The sequence below is a fragment of the Rhamphochromis longiceps genome, linkage group LG4 (assembly GCF_057381845.1).
Source record: "Rhamphochromis longiceps isolate RC_006_pf linkage group LG4, R_longiceps_female_GT1.1, whole genome shotgun sequence".
In the NCBI taxonomy this organism is placed as follows: Eukaryota; Metazoa; Chordata; class Actinopteri; order Cichliformes; family Cichlidae; genus Rhamphochromis; species Rhamphochromis longiceps.
In genome coordinates, this window is record NC_140560.1 from 6,529,204 (window position 1) to 6,547,746 (window position 18,543).

The 18,543-nt window shown below is 39.3% G+C and overlaps 1 protein-coding gene across 1 annotated transcript; it reads left to right on the plus strand.

The window, feature by feature from the left end:
- The first annotated feature begins 408 nt into the window (after positions 1 to 408).
- Positions 409 to 18,249, plus strand: rab11fip4a (RAB11 family interacting protein 4 (class II) a). Its single transcript, XM_085403058.1, has 15 exons — positions 409 to 780; positions 6,335 to 6,422; positions 6,875 to 6,963; positions 9,622 to 9,767; positions 9,877 to 10,038; positions 10,753 to 10,887; positions 11,773 to 11,808; positions 12,054 to 12,162; positions 12,496 to 12,599; positions 12,844 to 12,984; positions 13,673 to 13,754; positions 13,985 to 14,122; positions 14,252 to 14,398; positions 16,182 to 16,325; positions 16,406 to 18,249. The coding sequence occupies exons 1-15, from the start codon at positions 628 to 630 to the stop codon at positions 16,520 to 16,522; spliced, it is 1,791 nt and encodes a 596-aa protein (XP_085259184.1). The 5' UTR covers positions 409 to 627; the 3' UTR covers positions 16,523 to 18,249.
- The last annotated feature ends 294 nt before the right edge of the window (positions 18,250 to 18,543 follow it).

Genomic DNA, 18,543 nt, shown 5'->3' on the forward strand with positions numbered 1-18,543 from the left:
CTTGAAATATTACCGTTTCCAAATAATACATTAATTCTTAAGTTTTCTTATTCAGTTTTCTGGAAGTCAGTCATATACTAAAAATTCTTTTTACGACGTGGTTAGTTCAGAGTTCAGTTATAGTAGCTAACATTTATGTTAATTTGTACTATTTATACTAATTTTATGTTTAAATTAAGTCGACTTTTTTGTTTCCCAATGTTAATTAAATATTCTTATTGCTTAGTTTTCATGTGGTAGGCTAAATAGTCTTACATGGTATGATTGAGTATTTCAATCTTGTGTGTCATATAGTTCTTTTATTATTGGCCAAACTGGGCTTCCATACATTTTATACATTGTCGTCAAAAGCGGGAGGAAAGTGACAGCACACCTGGATTATGAATTAGCAACTGGCCTGTGACGTAATGCCTCGTGACGAACTCGTAAGTCGTCGCGTATTTCCGACACTCCTCGCGCCTCTTGAGCGTGCCGTGCTGCTTGTATAACAGTAGCGGTACCAGTCGGTCCGGCGGAGCTGAAGGCTGGGATGGTGATGGCGACCGTCGGAGTCGGTGTCTTGCAGTCCGTTTGATTGAGGAAAACCAGAATATAAGCTGTGTGTGTGTGCAGCGCGAAGCCTGTATAATGGAAGGACGTGCCTTTCCCGAACAAGAACAGCTCCTACAGTTTTTGAGGAGGCTCAAGGAGGTTTTCGACGTCTGTGACGAGGATGCTGACGGCTTCATCCGGGTGGAGCACTTGATGGACCTCGGTCTTCAATTCGGTCAAGGAGACGAGGTGAGAGGCTGGAAGGGACTGGGTAACAAAGGACAAATAGCACATCTGCATTCATATTCGTATAATGTTTCCAATATGGTGAATCTGTAATACGTGGAGCTTTTAACAACAGACAACCTGTCCTGCTTATTAACAGTCACAGGTGTGTTAGAGGTGCCAGCAGCTTATTTGCTGCGGTATGACATAGGACAGGCTACAGGAGACTTGACATCCTCGGTGGTGGCTGACATGCTTTGTCTTGCGTTTCCCATTCACTTAAACTGTTCCAGCCTCACAACATTAGGAAAGCTGAAGACTGACGACAATGGGGGCATTACAGCCTCTGTAAAATTAGAAAGCCTAATAATGCAGCTTTACTGCTTATAGCTACACTTTTATCAATGATGAAGGTCTTCTGTAATCCCCCCTCCCCAATAGGGGTTAACTAATACATCAGTCTCAGTGGCTGTATAAAGTCAGTGCGGGGGAAAACAATTCTGAAATCTGATTTTTGCAGCATCATAAAATACATTGTTTAATACAGGTGCTCTGATTTTGTCAGGATAAGAAACATGTTTGGCTATTTTAAAAACATAGTATTGTACAATATTGTAATATTATCCTAGATACTGACTGTACTAATAGAAGAAAGTGGGCAAATGCAGGATCCTGAGCAGTGCTTTGTTCTCCAGTCTGAATGTTTAGACTGGAGTGAAGAATTTCATTTGTCATTTAAACCTTGATAAGAAACATACAAAGTGAAATGGCTTTACATTCTGTGTGCAAGATCAGATATCAGCGTGTTTGTGTTGTTCCTAAAACACTGTGATAAATGTCGCCCTGAAACCTTCACTGCAGCTAAACAGTTTGTCCACACCTGGGACGAGCGTGTTTAAGGGGATTATGCCAGAAGGCCGAGCCACACGTAGATTTCCACACATAGTTACCGTGATTAACCATCGATGAGCCTTGCTTCAGTGGTCAGAGTTGATCCTGGAGATGCACCATATCTTTGTCATGCTTCTGACCCGTTGAGCTGTCAGGGAGCAGCTAATGAAAAATGTGATGCTATGTAACATTTTATTACAGCCCCAAATATGTGAAGTGATGTAGTATTTTATCAAAGAGTATTTAATATTTTCTGTAGCAGAATTATATAATTTTCCATATTGGATGATGATTTTTGTGTGCCATGATAATAACCCCAAGCAGGGCTATAGTCCCGAACCAGGGACCTAACTATATATATATATATATATATATATATATATATATATATATATATATATATATATATATATATATATACACACACACACACACACACACAGAGTAGATCTTCAATTTATTTAGAAATATGCTTGTTGTTGTTCAGGTTTACATAAATAAGAAAGCTATATAAATAATAACTGATGACTTTAAGCGGGCTTAGTCTGCAAGTGTTTCCAGTCCTTTGCTGATTGAGTTTACATATTTGAAAAGGTGGAGTGATGTCTGCTTGTGACTGTGGAGTTTGCTTTAAAGTGCAACAGCGGCTGAAAACCCAGGACACATCACTAAAAATAGCTCAGCCATGCTAAAATGAAGCTACTTCCTCATGTCGCTCCTCCCCTCGTGCACTTCCACTCATCTCTGTGCTTTGTCTCCATGGGAACGGGAGCTTCACTAGATCTCCGCAAGTGGATTGGTTGATTATTAAGTAATTAAATGATCTGCTCAGCTGCTCAAAACAACTCAGGAGAACACCAGCAGCTCTGCATTTCTGTTTGTTCCAGCAGCGTCTGTGGATCGTGGGTTATACACACATCCTGTATTATTTCATCATATTTTTGAAGACATATTTCTGTATGTTTTGTGTAGAAATTTACTGCTAAAGATGTACATTTTTATATTTTATCATCTAAAATAAACAAATCCTATTGTGCTCATTTCGACCATACACCTGCATGCCTCTTTATTAGGTATACCTCGTTACTACTGGGTTGGATGTCATTTTGCCTTCAGAACTCCCGTAATCCTGCATGGCATAGAATTATCAAGGTGCAGGAAACTCCATGTTGACATGATAATATCACACAGTTGCTACAGATCCCCTATTCCACCCCATCCCACGCTCTATTGGACTGATATCTGGTGACGGTGTAGGCCATTTAAGTGCAATAAACTCCCTGTCATGTTCAAGAAACCAGTTTGAAATTTGTGACTTGTGTTGCATTCTGCTGCTCATAAAGTAATGCACATGATCAGCAACAACTCTCAGGTACAATGTAGGATTTATGCTCAGTTGCTACTAAAGGGCCAAAAGTCTCATAAGAAAATATTCCCACACTATTAAACTACCAATACCAACCTGAAGGCAGTGCAGGATGGATCCATGCTTTCATGTTGTTTATACAAAATTATGAGCCTACAATCTGAACGTCACGATTCGACCAGGCAATATTCTTATGATCTTCTGCTGTCCAGTTTTGGTGAGTCTGTGTGAACCGTATCCAGACTTTCCTGTTCTTAGCTGGCAGGACTCAGGCCATCTGGCACAAACAACCCTGTATGTTTGGAATCACTTAAATCACATTGCTTTCCCATTGTGGTACTCGATTAGGACTTAAGCAGGCTGTCTTTATCACATGTCTAAACACATTGAACTGCTGCCGTTCGATCTGATCAGATTATTTGCATTGATGTTCAGTTTGAACAGCTGTATCTAAGTGGCTGGTGAGTGTATGTGCATGCAACACTAATGTAGCTTTTTCATTGATCTGCTTCTGACCATAGATAATATAAAGGAGAATGTACCTATAGTAACACTCAGAGACACTAACAGCACAGAGATGAGCATTTCTGTCATCGCCACTTTGGTCTTTGAAAAATAGACGTGATGAGTGAGAGATCGCTCTTAGTAAGATTATGCATGCTTTGGTTAATGATATGTAATTGAATATACTCCAGTTATCCTCTTTTTGACAATTAGAATGATCAGAATTTACAAAATGAACTTCATGTTTTATTCAGCATGACCCAAAACGATTGGTTTATTCTTTTCAATGCAATATGTGAAAAACATGCTCATTTTAATACATAGGCCACCAATACTTCATTGCTGTTGATTTCTTTTTATACATACGAAAACACCTGATATCTTTTCATCTATGTCCACTCAACATGGCAGACTAAACTATTCATCACTTTAATGTGGACACGGCCAACTGGGATCTGGTGAGCTCTCTATTCTATATTTAGACGTTACTTTCTTCCCTCCTCTCACTGTTCTCTGAAGCGTTGCACATTTCATGTTAAGTAGATGGACACCACTATGTGAAACAAGTGCGACATTTATTAGCACAGAATCCCTCTTGTCGCAGTCGCTGGGTCTAATACGTTTCCTGGCTGAAAGCCTGACACTGAATCATTGTTGTTTTCCCCTTTGGCAGAATTATCTTCTCACTGTATGGTAAAAACTATTTTCAGACCAATTGGAAAGGTCTACCGCTGATGTACTGTGTTGTTAAATGTTTGTGAAACACAAAATCTGAGATATGAGAGCTGGCTGGCAAAGAGCACTCCACTCAGAGCTTTTATTTGGGGAAATTAAAAGCAGCATCCATAAACGTAATATGAATCCTTTTAGTTTATTAGCTTCTTGTACTTTTCTTTAGCCATTGAATACAATACTACATTTTATAGTCTTTGTAAAAACATGATATGAAATGTTTCAGCACTCTGAGCTGTATATTTCCATTTTCATCTCTCTTACTTTTTTATATTTTGCACGTTTGCACTATTTTAATGTACCCTGTAGTACTGTATGAAGGTACACGAATGAAAACTTATCTTTGTAAGGTACAGGAAGCGAAGCTAAAAGCGCCCCTAGTAGCAGCGCCCCTCTGTACCTAGTGACAGATCGAGGTACCTGTATAAGTACAATGAGGTGCTATATTTGTGTGGACTTGGTTCCCCAGTAGCCTCTCGTTGTCTTCCTTTGTTCTTGTTATTAGTTTGAGCTTGCAGCAGTCTCGTTACCCTGAGGTAAAATTAAATTATTGATAATTGTGTCAGGTTTGTGGTCTCGATCTAACTTTCCTCACATTTTTCTGATGCTACATAGAAAAAACACCTAATTTAAAAAAAAAGAAAAAAAAAGAGTTTTAACCGTAATTTAAAGATGCCAAAGTAAGTTAGTGGGCTGCATTTCTAGTGTGCTCTGTTGGCTGCAGTCTGTATTTCTGTTTTGAGTATTTGTTCCTGAAGCTCTCTCCTGTCTAACCGTCCTGTGAGTGTCAGATCCACAGTGGCGCTACTTTCTGGTTTTGTACAAAATACTGTTGTCATGGTTTTATTATATACATGCATTGAGTTTTGTTGGCATTGGATGGACCTTTTTTGTCTTTTGGATTAAAGTTGAAAATGAGGACCCAAGAGAGCCTCTCGTGAATTCTAATGCTGTAAGAGGTTTGTAGTGTCTGGTTTCTGCTCGTGTGACATTAAAGAGTCTTCAGGTTTTTGAAGTCAAACCAGGTAGACAGCTGCTGACGTTTACATTTAATCCTCTGTGATAACGTGACACTGAACTCCAGGACGTGTCCGTTTGTGCTTCTATAGATGCTGACATAACACAACTTGTCCCACAGTATACCCTCAGCTCTTAACTGGTTATTTTCATCTTTTTTATCCTCACTGAGAAAGCTGAGAGCAAGATCAAAGCCTGTGTCACAGAGTAGTTCCACCACTTTCCAGACCCGGAGCTATAATCCTCTTTTGACTTATTTCATCTTTGTGTCAACAGAACAGCGATCCTAAAAGCTTCTTTACTTTTACAAATAAAACTACAAATTTGTCACATTTTAGATTTTAGTTGTCAGAGGTGTCTCACTCCATTTGAGCCTCCAAGGGGCCACTCTGACATCTGACAGTCTATATCAGGGTAGTAGTAGTAGTACTGTCAGAGTACTCATTGTTGCATATGAGGATAAACATCCCAGATAATTTCTTTTTTCCAGGAAATTTTTCCTTTACAACATAGATTTTCAATTATTTTCATAAAATTTTTATATTTTTTATTTTTTTCAGTAATGTAGATACAAATAAATAGAAAAAAAGTGTTTTAAGTTCCATTTTGATGTATGAAGATAAAAAAAACAAAAAAAAAACCAGCCCTAATCTAAGGACATCAGTAATAGCTGTGCAGTTTATTATTAATTTTATGCAATAGGATGTTTCCTACTTTACCGTGGCTGGCATCTTCTGGAGGGGAAAACAGGGACTCGATACTTTTTATTCAGTCTGCCACTTTTTCCAGAAAAGTAGGATAAATCTGGAGTTCTTTGTGAAGTCGGCTGTTTGGTTTATGTAATCCGTAGTTACAGGCAGTCTTTGTGAACCTGGACCCTGGTGTCTCTTCAGACGCCTCTAACAGTAAAACGTGGTTGATGTACTTGTGTGAATCGTCTAATATTTTTCTATGCACACCTTTAAGATTTTTGCTGATGTCAGTTAACAAGGGTACGAGTTACCTTCTGTGTTTTTATTAAAGCGGGTTTCCTTTAGAAAAGGCTGACTTTACTTTTGTGTCTTGCAGGTGAAGAAGTTGACAAGGTACCTGGATCCTAACGCTCATGGGAAAATCAACTTCAAAGACTTTTGCCACGGAGTGTTTGCTATCAAAGGTGAGACATGGACTTTGATTGTCCTGCTCTCTGTCATGAGAAGATGTGTGAGCTTTGTAACTTTGTAACCTTGTCACATTTAGTTAAAGCTCGGTAAACTGTTTTCTACTATTTAGTTTTCTTGCTAAGCTAAGACAAACATCTGCTGACCTCACACTTGTGTTGTTTATACAGACATCATAGTGTTGTCAGCACTTTCATGTAACTGTCAGAATGGAAACAATCTGCTCCATACTCTTCTTCTAATGCTACATGGCCCATTTTACCTTGAAAATGACAAAAAGAGTTTGGATATTATAAAATGAAACATGTAAACATTGAAGATGATACCACTTTATTCACGTAGCTCAAATTACAACAAATATTCTTACTGGTTTTATTACAGAGGAAACATCTGCTTATGTTATTTCCCCTCTTATTATTTACTTTCCTCCCCACACTTGTCCTCCTAGGTTGTGAAGAAATAATGAAGATGACCGTGGGTCCTCGCAGCCATGCCTCCAGCCAGCCATCTGTCACAGACAATGGCTATATATACCAGGTGAATGGATCTTCAATGGTGCACATAATTCTGTGGCATGATGTGAAAACACACCCTGAAACGTCTCCGTTAATTCTGCAAATTATTTTAAAGACACTTTTTAAAGTTTTTGTAAACTCAGATGTCAGAGTGAAAGTGGACATTGTTTACATGGAGTGAAACAGCAATAATTCAGCAGTGAAGCTAAGATCATCGATAACTGTTCATTTAGAACAGTGTTTCTCAAGGTTTAGATTTATATTCATAATAAATGAAAATCACGAGGCACTGATTTCTTACCTAAACACCAGAGTTTAAGTGTCAAAAATATGATATAGTGACTGACTTTTCAGAAACAATTTTTTTTATATAAACCTGTACTGCTGGGCTTCCATACAGCTCTGAAGATGCTGCTGGTTCCTAGCATGTGTACTACCTTAAATATATCTCAATTATTTTTGTATCATAAATTTACTGTGTGAAATGTATGTTGCTGTGCGTGGCTGATTATGTCCCTCATAGAGATTAGCCTAACTGGATCGTTGCTTAGCAACAAGAGGATGAGCGAGACAAGAGCGAGACAAGAGCGAGACGGAGAGCGAGAGAGAGCAAGAGAGAGCGAGAGAGCCGAGGTGTGGTTTTGTCCCAGCTAAAGCTTCGCTGTGCTTTCTACATTACTGCTGGAGCTGCAGTCGTATTTATTTGTGTCTAAGCTCTGAGGACACTGAGCCTTCAGGCATTGGGAATACAGTAGATTTTTGTTTTTAGCTCCACCACAGCAGATGCATTCACACGTACACACTCATTAGTGTGATTTGTGACTTTGTATTGGAGATGAGTGAGATGGTGTCCACACTTATTTGGTAAGTTGCACGAATGTGTCAGACTAACTGATTTCTAACTTTTTGAAAGAGAAGATTAGTCCAATAAAGGAAAAGCACACAGACTGGCACAAAGCTTAAAGTTGTTTTTCATTTTATGTGGCGTTTCTGTGTGTGGATGAATTGGGATATATTATGTTATTTTGTGTGTATATATATATAAATATATATACATATGCTCCCACACCCCTTCATCACAGACAAAAATGTGTTTAATTAATGAGTGAAAGGTGGGTAGCAGTCCCTCAGATGCCATATTATGTCTGTCTTGTGTCTTTATATGTGAACATCCACAATCCAGCAGAATCCTAAGTAAGAACAGAGTATGGAGCCACTGCTTTTACTGGTAATGATGAGAAACTTGACTTTGTGTGTGTGAAAGAGCGCTTGGGTGTGACCTTGTCATGGTACTACAGTGGGGTTAAGCCAGACAGCAGCATGATTTATTAATAATATACTATCTGGGGCACGCTAACTCCCACATGATAAATCAGCCCAAGACACTACCTCAAATACAACTTCATCATATTCTGTTCAAATCATGAGAGCAGGTCAGAATACCAGCTGTACTGCTGTTTCTCTCTTAAAGCCGTCGCTTTGTGTCGCTGATTTAAACTCCCCTCTTTGCTTTAGTGATTTCTGGGGAAAATGTTTGGCTCACACCTAAAGCTAACCTTAATGCTAATCACAAAGGTCCAAACATTGGATATTGTTAGTAATATCCAATGTTTGGACAATTAAAGTCATCTTAAATATCTTGAGATCAAACTTAAACATCTGAAATTCTTTGAGTTTGTACGTCTCATACAGTTAGTATGTGATGGGGTATTGAAACAACAGTAGATTACAAGCAGAAACATTTTTAAATTTCTATTTAAACTGTGGTTTAACCCTTAAAACTTCATTGTTTGATTAAATCTGCTAAAATAAGCACAGGAAGGCAAGACTGATTTCTCTAAATAGCCTTTTAATAAATGTAGGCTGACATTCCTGGATCTTATTGCTGGATTCGTCTAAATGCAGTGGGATTCTTTCTAGTTTGAGGTCATCTTTGTATTAGGTTTCTTTTATTGATAGTATTTAGTTTTCTGTTTGTGTTGTTGCTGTTAATTCCTTTGTAATTTAAGTCTTGTCATTTTTGCCTTAATTTTTAGTTACTGGTGACCCTGAGCTTATTTTGGCTCCTCGTGTCTTATATCTAGTTGTCTTTCCCTTTCGTTACTTTATTGTGTGTGTATTTTGGCCTGTTTTCTTCCTTTAGCTACTTCCTGCCTTTACTTTGAAAGGTTCAGTTTTCCTGCCTCTCTTATTACCTGATTATTCTCAGCTGTGTTTTGTTCCCCAGCTGTTTTCATCGCCCCTCTTCACCTTTTGTGTTTTTACACACACAGTGGTTCATGACAGTTTCCTTGTAAGCAAGATTATAATCTTCGCATTTTTTATTTGAAATGTATATTTCTAAGAACTATATATTAAGATGCTGATGATCCGTTGTTCAGTGTAATCAGTGACTAGGCACTGTATCGGACTTGTATCTCATGCATGATTTTAGCTGTTCTTTGAATAACTGTTTACATGTGATTTTAGTAAACATCTCTGTGTGATGATGTGATTTTGAACTCAAGGGTTTCTGCTTTGAAATTGAAAAAAAAAATGTAAAGTTAACTTATAATTCAATTTGTCCTGTTGAAGCGATGCCTTGTGTTGAAGTGTCTAATGTGACTGTTACTTCTATTTCTGAAGTCCTGTAAAGTTCGATTTTTAATCCTAATTCACATAATTTTTCTTGTATGTTCAGAATGGTGAGGCAAAGCTTGGTCCTCCAATTATCATGTGTACACGGTCCTACCAGGAAAGCACGTGTGCTGATGGCGAGTGCGACATGGACAGCAGCACTGAAAATGGCAACAGCTCTGACTCGCTTCACCCAACACGGCAACGCAGGTCAGTCATAACCAGTCTGAGTTGGGACTTTAGGAAGACTTAGAATTTCTTTTGATTGTGGGTTTGTTTTTTTCCCCTTTAATTGTTTTGTTTTGGAATGCAACCCTAGCCGCCTGATTGGCTCAGCGTCTGCGCCCGTCATCTCTAGAGAGGAGCAGTTTGAAGACTACGGTGAAGGGGAGGATGTAGATTTTACTCCCAGCAGCCCTTGCCCTGAAGAAGAAACACGAACAAATGGTTTCTCAGATCTTGGATCCTCGCTTCCCTCCAGGTTGGTGTCTGATGAGAAGGAAGCACTCCCTTAATCGTATGCACACGCAGAATTACATACAAACATATCTTAAGACCCAGTTTTCATGCAGAAAAAGACAAATCAGACTTTTTGGCTGTTTGCTTGTCCTAAAGAGAAAAGCACAGGGCTGTTAACAATGGGCCTGTTTGATTTGAATGCAGTGCATTGTTTTAGACAGTACTGCAAGTTTTCTGAACCATGGCTTGAAAAAGTAGAGCAGGGGTGTCAAACTCAAATACACAGTGGGCCAAAGTTCAAAACTGGAACAAAGTCGCGGGCTAACGTTAATATTTATTGAAATATATTTATTCCTCCAGATTTAAGAATGAATCTTTTCTTATGGACTCAAACACGTTTTGCTGAAAAACTGAATATGGAACAAGCAAAGCTTAATACTAAACAATATATATATTAGCTGTATAATACCAGTAGGCCAGCTCTGATAGTATTTTTGGTATGGCTTCACGGGCCAAATGTAATTAGGCTGCGGGCCAAATTTGGCCCGCGGGCCACAGTTTGACACCTATGAAGTAGAGACTGGAAGATATTTCATTGACGCATGCCAATGTGCTCTGCAGACATTGCAAATATCTATAGCTAACAGCAAGAAGCTGACTTTCACTTTTTCAGACATGCTTATTTATATTTGATTATATATGTGGACATTAATCAATTCATTCTTTATAATTCCAGTGCTGGCCACACCCCTCAAAAGATGCGGCAGCTGTATAACAGTGAGCTGCTGGACATCTACTGTTCGCAGTGCTGCAAGAAAGTGAATCTACTCAATGACTTGGAGGCTCGACTGAGAAACCTCAAGGCCAACAGGTGGAGCACACATTCACTGATGTTCATTTCTGGGAGTGACCTGGAACTGTCTTCATCCTAAGACTGAATGAATTTCAGATTTTTAAAAAAGAAAAAATGGTGTGTGTTCATCATTGGGGTATCACACTACTCAGCCTTGAGCCCCGGGTCCAAGAGGACCAACGTGGCTACCATGCTAACCGTGGAACACCTGATTACCCTTTCAAGACAGGGAAGCACTTCCGAGTATGAGGCCTTCATTTTCAGTGAGAAAACGGTGGATTCGACCCTCTGGGATTAGATAGAGATGTTTCAAGTACGCTGCAGTCTTGTTCGTAAGACTGATGGTGTAGCATCAGTGCTAATGCAGGCAGGGAGGAGAGAGCTTAGCCTAAAAGATCAAGCTTTAATTTACCAGTCAGTATAGCACATTCGTACAGTTATCTATTTTTTTGGAGCTATTGGTAATGGTAATGACTCTTGCTGCCTCAGCATCGCCCTAATGTCACAAAGCTTGGATTAGCTGTCTTAGCCATCCAGCTAAATCCCCTCTTATTCATTCTTGGCATCAGATGCTGCATCCACATCAAAGGGTGAGCTCGAGTTGTTGCTATAGCAACTGTATCCCAATGTGGCGGGATGACTGGTTGTGAGTTTTTGTGTCTTGTGTGCGAACAGCAATACAGCTGAAACAAGAACACTGACTGTGGTTAAAACTGTATCGTATGGCAACCACAGAAGAACATTGTTTGAAACCACTGTGTGAATGAAAGCAGAGGTGTCATTGCACTAATTTTACTACCAGCAAATAGAGTTGTAGCAAAGGCTTTTGGATTATTAAAATGGATAGTTGAAGCCTGTGTTACTGTCAGTATGTGTGACTCGGTTCCTCTCCTGTTTTTTCAGTCCTAACAGGAAGATTTCCAGCACGGCATTTGGACGGTGAGTGACCTGACGTTCTTACAAAGCGCCTTTTTAAATTCTTGCTGCTCTAAATCATCTGTGCACTGTAGATATCATAAACTGTTGCTTAGTTTTGGCATCTTTCTCGTTACAATATAAAAAATGCAGCCACTGAAGAACATGGTGGTAGTAGACACTAATGCAAAGCATATACGGGATTTACATGTTTATGCAGTGTAAATATGATGTCTCCTGTTTCTCGGGTGTTTTCTCTCTCCCTGCAGTCAGCTGTTCCAGGCCAATCACAGCGTGTTTGGGTCCAGTCAGGGCAGCAGCACAGAGGATCTGTTCACAGACAGTATCGACTCCTGTGACCTTGACATCACAGAGAAAGTAAACACATAATAATCTTCACCTGCTGGATGATCCTCTAGCTCATAGCACATCTCCAGAGCAGAACAAGGACTACTGTCACAAACTAAGAGTCTAACTGGTGAAGCAGCAGCCTCGTTTTAGCTAATGAAAAATAAAAACAATGCTGAAATAAATTGAAGTCTGTGAGGTGGGGAAAATAGTGTTAGTGTGTAGGAGGATGGATCAATTTAAAACGGGCGATTAATCTCCTGTTAACAACGAGCTGTGTAGAGGCATACTGGGAATGTCTGTATGCAAATGAAGAAGATGCTCTTTAACCTTTAGGCCTTACCTGTGTGATGTGTCACTCAGGTCAGCTACCTGGAGAAAAAGGTGACCGAACTGGAAAGTGACAGTCTGGCCAACAATGACCTCAAGTCTAAACTCAAGCATGACAACACCCACCTTGTGCACAGGTAAGAATACTTGAGCTGAGTGGGTGCTTTGGCTGGGTTTGGTTCCTGTACAAAAAGGCGTGGTGTTTATTTTCATACAAATAACATTAATTGCACCTGTTTGATCATTCTTTACAAGTGGTGCAGATATGAGATATATGTGATGTGAATTAGTCCATAGATCTTATATAAACCTGTGCAGCATTTTGGTTCTAGCTGACTAGTCTGTACCAGTCTGAATGACCTCTGTGTTTTTGCTTCCAAGGGTTCATGAGCTAGAGGAGCAGGTGAAGGATGCAGAGACAAAGTCTGCAGAGAGTCTCAAAGAAGAGGTGAAGAAACACCGGGAGGCTTACACCAAGATGGAGAGAGATAGAAACACAGAGATAGAGCTGCTCTGTAACAGGTAAACTAACCAGCAATTTACCTGAAGGGAAGTTTTCCCCCATAATCCAACTCCTAAACAAGCTGGTGCTAGATTTGGCTCTGATACAAGATCAACTACACATCTGCTGTTAAGGCAGGCATTCTGTAACCATAAACTACCACAGACACTGATTGGCTGTAGGTCTCATGAAATGAAACTGCTGTTAGCCTTGTTACCCTGCCGTTGCCTGCTATTAAGACAGGAAATAAGGAAATGTGCAGCGCAAATTTACAAGCTGCTGTGCTGATCAAAGACGGTCAGCGTTCTGGCACTTTAAAAACACCAAGCCTTACTCATGTCTTTTAACCTCCTAGGGCCTGGCGTCCATATATGTGGACATCACATTTTGGGTTGTCAGGCCCTTGTAGAGCCCTTGTGCTCTACAAGGGCCTAATATCCGCTTACAGGGACATTATACTGCCACTTCTATCAACATTTAAAACAAATGTCCTCATTTTTGGATCTCATTTTTCTCAGAAACAAAAATCTGGTAAAAAAACAATACAAAACAGGTAATTCTTTTTATATTCATCAGGTCTCAATCAGCCCAAATAGCAAAGAGAAATTGAAAATGCATGCCATGAAAGAGTTCAGGTCTTAGGAGGTTAAAGTTCACTGGGGTACCTGTGATACCAAACTAAAGCTGTTTGCGTTTGTTCACCCTAAGGTTACAGCAGTTAGAAGAAGAGAATACAGAGATGAAGTTGAATGTGTGCAGACTCAAGTCTCAGACTGAAAAAATGGATCAGGTATGCTGAAGTATCTTCCTGTGTCATCATGATGTAATCCTTTTATTATTTTATATAAACTTCATGAGTAGTTTCACCTTGACAAGCTTTTTTCTTTTAGTTTGTCTGTACTCATCTTGGTTGCTGCTAGGTTTCCATATCTCAAATGTTGCGAATTTTCCTACATATATCATAAAAACATGAGTGTTTCTTTTTCTCAGCCACTGTTTCCTGACTTGTGTATTTTGCAGGAGAAGCAGAGGGTGACAGACAAACTGGAGGACACTAGTTTGAGGCTGAAAGATGAGATGGACCTGTACAGGAAGATAATGGACAAGCTCTGGCAAAACCGCCACGAGTTTCAGAAGGAAAAAGAGTCCATGCAGGAGGTGAGACACTCCTCCCAGGCAATCATTTCTATGAAAATAACTTCATTTCCCACTGTAGTCACCAGGTAAGATAAGAAAAGGTTAATGTGGAACATGTTAGAGTTGTTTGACCGACTGTTTTGTCTGCAGCTGATTGATGATCTCCGTCGGGAGCTCGAGTATCTGCAGTTGTTTAAACTGGAGATGGAACATCCTGGGAAAGGCAAGGGGCTGTCTGAGTTCAACGCCAAAACCAGGGAGATGGAAATGGAACATGAAGTGAAGAGACTGAAACAGGTCCACACAGAACACACTCATCCTTGTTCTTCCTCATTGCAGAAAAGACTTTCTCTTCTACTTTTAATTCCACAATGGTCAGATTTGTGTCATTTCATTTATTTCTATTTAATCCACACAAAAAATAAATTCTTGAAACATGCATATATCCAAACAAGGAGCTGCTTGAGCCCCGTTAATGTGTATTGGGAAGTAGCATACTGAAGTAGAACTCCCAAACCTGTGTTGATACACTGATGGATCGCTCAGTCCTGCTAACTTTACTTTGCTGTGTAAAAGTCCCATTCTGACCACCTGTAACGTGCGCTCCATTTCGTAACTGCTCTCACATCAATTTCGGTTTCAAACTTTTATGTTTATGTTGAGCTGCAGAGAAGCCAAATATTAGTCTTTAGTTGTAAAGTCCACAGCAAGCCCAAAGGCGCTTTGTCAGGTCAGAAATGCTCTCTGTTGTGTCCTTGTCTGTTTTTCTCTTCCCAACAGTCACAGGGTAATCTCCAGTGTTGGGCAAGTTACTTTGAAAAAGTAATTAGTTGTAGTTACTTTTTTGAAGAAGTAACTAGTAACTTAGTTACAATATTATAAAAGTAACTAATTACTAGGAAAAGTAACTATTGCGTTATGGTTAACCCTCTGGGGTGGCTGTTTTTGACTACTTTTGATTTTACCGCTTTAAAAAGTGTTTACCTCGCCTTGTTTGGTATCGTTCTTTTCAGCACAACCTCACATGTCTGAATTTACAGTTTGTTTGTTTTTTCATTTTGAAATACTGCATTAGCACAATTGATCCGAAATCAGACAAAAAACAGAGTAGAAAAAAAGTTGCATTTTTTACTGTAGCAACCACAAACGAATCATTTTCATAATTTGAAATGCAAATATACATTGTAAACTTTACAAATCTATGCACAAGTTTTGCAAACCACAAAGTTGTATGCAGCTATTTACCTAAAAAAAAAATTAACCATTTCAAACTATTTACAGAACAATCAGGTGTTCTACATCAATCTAGATGCCACACAAACTATTTGTGCAAAAATAATTTCTGTCCACCATGAGATAAAGGAGAACATCACAGGCCTGATACCTGCAGGCCTGACAACAGGTGTATCACTCGTCCTGTTTTCTACCTGGAGACAGCGTTTATACTGTTATCTGCCTTTGGTGGCTTTATGGCAGCAACTCATTGTTCTGACACACACAGCAAAACTATCCACTACACTACACACTAACTGGGATTTGCTATGTCATCTTGAATTGGTCATGTGATTGGTTTAACCATGACTGCCCTATTCTTTCTCAGCCAATCAGCAGTACCTGTGCGATTGTTTCGCGCACCCCCCCCATATCTCCCAGTAAGCTGAAGACAGCTTCAACAGTCTGTGTTGAAAAATAGTTACTGAAAAAAGTAACACCGTTACTTTTAACGCCATTATTCCCATCACTGGTAATGACCATTCATTTGGGCTACCCTGCATTTCCCTGTTAATACCCAGTTTTGCCAAACTGGCATTGGCCAGCGGTGGTTTCATACTTGATTAAATCATTAAAACAATATTTTCATGAAGTAAAAATCTTCCTTTCAACTCAGAAAAATTGAAGAGAAACCCAAGTGTATGTGATGTTTGGAGGGAGAGTGAGACCTACACCCACAGTCAAAGGCAGGCAATCCTAATCACATGTAATGGATATGGCTCGGTTATATTTGTGAGATTTTTCAAGCTCACTGCTTTCTCAAATTCACACACACATCGAGTCAGGACCGGGTCCTTTGTGTCTGTAGGAGAACCACAAGCTGCGCGATCAAAACGACGACCTGAACGCTCAGATTCTCAGTCTGAGCTTGTACGAGGCCAAGAACCTGTTCTCCTGTCAAACCAAGGCCCAGTGCCTGGCAGCTGAGATTGACAACGCTTCCAGAGATGAGGTTGGTCTGTTACTGTTGGTTGGATGAAATGGTTATTCTTGATATAACTGCGCTTGTAATGCATTCCTCTTCTCGCTCAGCTTGTGGATGCTTTGAAGGAGCAGGAGGAGATCAACCTGCGTCTGAGGCAGTACATGGACAAAATCATTTTGGCCATTCTCGACCACAATCCTTCCATCCTGGAGATCAAGAATTAAACACAATGCACATTTGTATTAGTGAAGCTGTGCTGATCTACCGTTACCTTTAGTCCGTAAAGTTGTAATCCATAACATTCCTGTCCTGGCTGAAGCTGATGGAGCTGCTTACGCTACAGACAAACACATTCGCATTGTTCACTCAGTGATGTTTTTTTTCACAGATATTGTGCACGTTTGGTCCCCCCTGTGAGATGTAAATCTTAAGCTGCAGTACAAAATGCAGGAAATGTTCTGTTGGTGGACATAAATATTTTTTCCTGCTGAACTGCAGCAAACAGTTCACATTAAAGCTTTCCTGCATTTCAGCATCAACTCTTTGGGTATCATTGCTTTTACTTGGAAGGTGACACTAACCCTGGATATTTAATCCCTTTAATGTGTGACCACTTTGAATCTGGTAACACATTTTAATGTGTGGATGTTACCACAAATTACTGATAATGCAATAAATGGGCAGTTTTTGGTTTGGGTACAATCAGAATCTGATGTCACTAAAAAGTTAAGGATTACAACTTTACATTGCAGCTAACATTCTGAATGTTTGACACTTGCACACAAATGTATGTACATTACCACAGCAGCTGGTCTCCACATCCACCCGAAGTAAACTCCTCTTTATAAGGAATCACTGTAGAGCAACTTTGCCATTTTAATCTTATCCACCGATGTTTATCACTGTATGTTTGAAAGTACATAAAAGAAAAGCATCTTTCCTGTATGTTATGTAATTTGGACAACTGTCTTTGACTCACAGGCACCAAGTGGAAAACAGATTTAAGAAGTGAAGCAAATAAAATGGGAAGGTGAACCGTTTCTGTAGTAAAATCAGAAACGAGTTGTTCTGTAGAGATTGTAGATAGCTACACAGTACATGAACACTGATGTAAGCCTTTCTGGTGACACTCAACTTTTCAGTTCTTGTGATCATTTGATTGCGTTTCTAACCCTTTAATTTAGCTGTTTGAACACAGCCGAATGTTTACATTGAACCATATGCTTTTATATCGGTTTTCAGTAGTAGTTCCAAATGTTAATGTCACTAACTACATGAAGCCTTTGCTTTCTGAAGACTTTTCACTATAGAGATATTTAAAGGTGCCAATGAACAGAATTATGTGCCAAATCATTTGTTTTCCACAAATCTAGTAGATGAAGAGCATCATACTGCAGAGCTGGATGGCTTACATGTACTTGTATATTAGCCAAATTAGCATGTGTATCTATGAATCCAGAACTGTAACATGCATTTATTAATAAATGTGTAGAAATGTGCGCACATCATAAAAACTGCAAGTCCAGATCGTGTCGTGCTGTTCTGATCTGAGCTTATTCCAAATTTTCTCACCAAATATGAAAATATTCAGGTTCAGGAAATTGTATTTAGCTTTGCAAGGAAATGAATACATGTGACACATGTGGTGAAGCTCGAGGATTTTAACAGTGTGAACTAATGTTCTTTGCATTGAATATAGATTACAAGAAAACTCTGTGGGGCACCTTTAAAATCAGGTTCTGCACTGTAGCCCAACTATGAAAGCACATAGCACGTGATATAGTAACACACTTGTTTCGTAGGCAAAGTTTATATACCTGGAACAATGATTTTAAAATAGGGTGTAAACATTCTTGTTCTGTCAAAATTCACATGTTCACATTGATTTCTTTTATTTTTGTACCACACATGGAGCAATGGGTGACTAGATGTGTAAATAAAATCCATTCGCTTAGCACCACAAAGTTGGTCCTGGTTGCTTATTCGTAGTCTTCTTGTCTTGTTACTGGGTACAAAGTAACATATGTTAATGCAGGTGTGATGTCATGTTGTACACAGAATGATAGGAATTCTGTCCAACCTCAGTTGGGACATACATACAGTCACTTTAATATATTTAATGAAGTCATGTGAATTATTAACTGGGGGTTTGTCCCCACGTTACAGCGTTGAAATTTGATTCCTTTTGGGTATTCTTTTTCTTTTTAGCACTCATTTTTACATACAGGAACTGGTCACATGTAAG

What these genes read in the sequence shown, in the direction of transcription:
- rab11fip4a (XM_085403058.1), top strand. Translation starts at nt 628, where the DNA reads ATGGAAGGACGTGCCTTTCCCGAACAAGAACAGCTCCTACAGTTTTTG. An exon ending in ACAATGGCTATATATACCAG is followed by an intron (nt 6,964 to 9,621) that starts GTGAATGGATCT and finishes TTGTATGTTCAG; the next exon opens with AATGGTGAGGCAAAGCTTGG. An exon ending in ATAGAGCTGCTCTGTAACAG is followed by an intron (nt 12,985 to 13,672) that starts GTAAACTAACCA and finishes GTTCACCCTAAG; the next exon opens with GTTACAGCAGTTAGAAGAAG.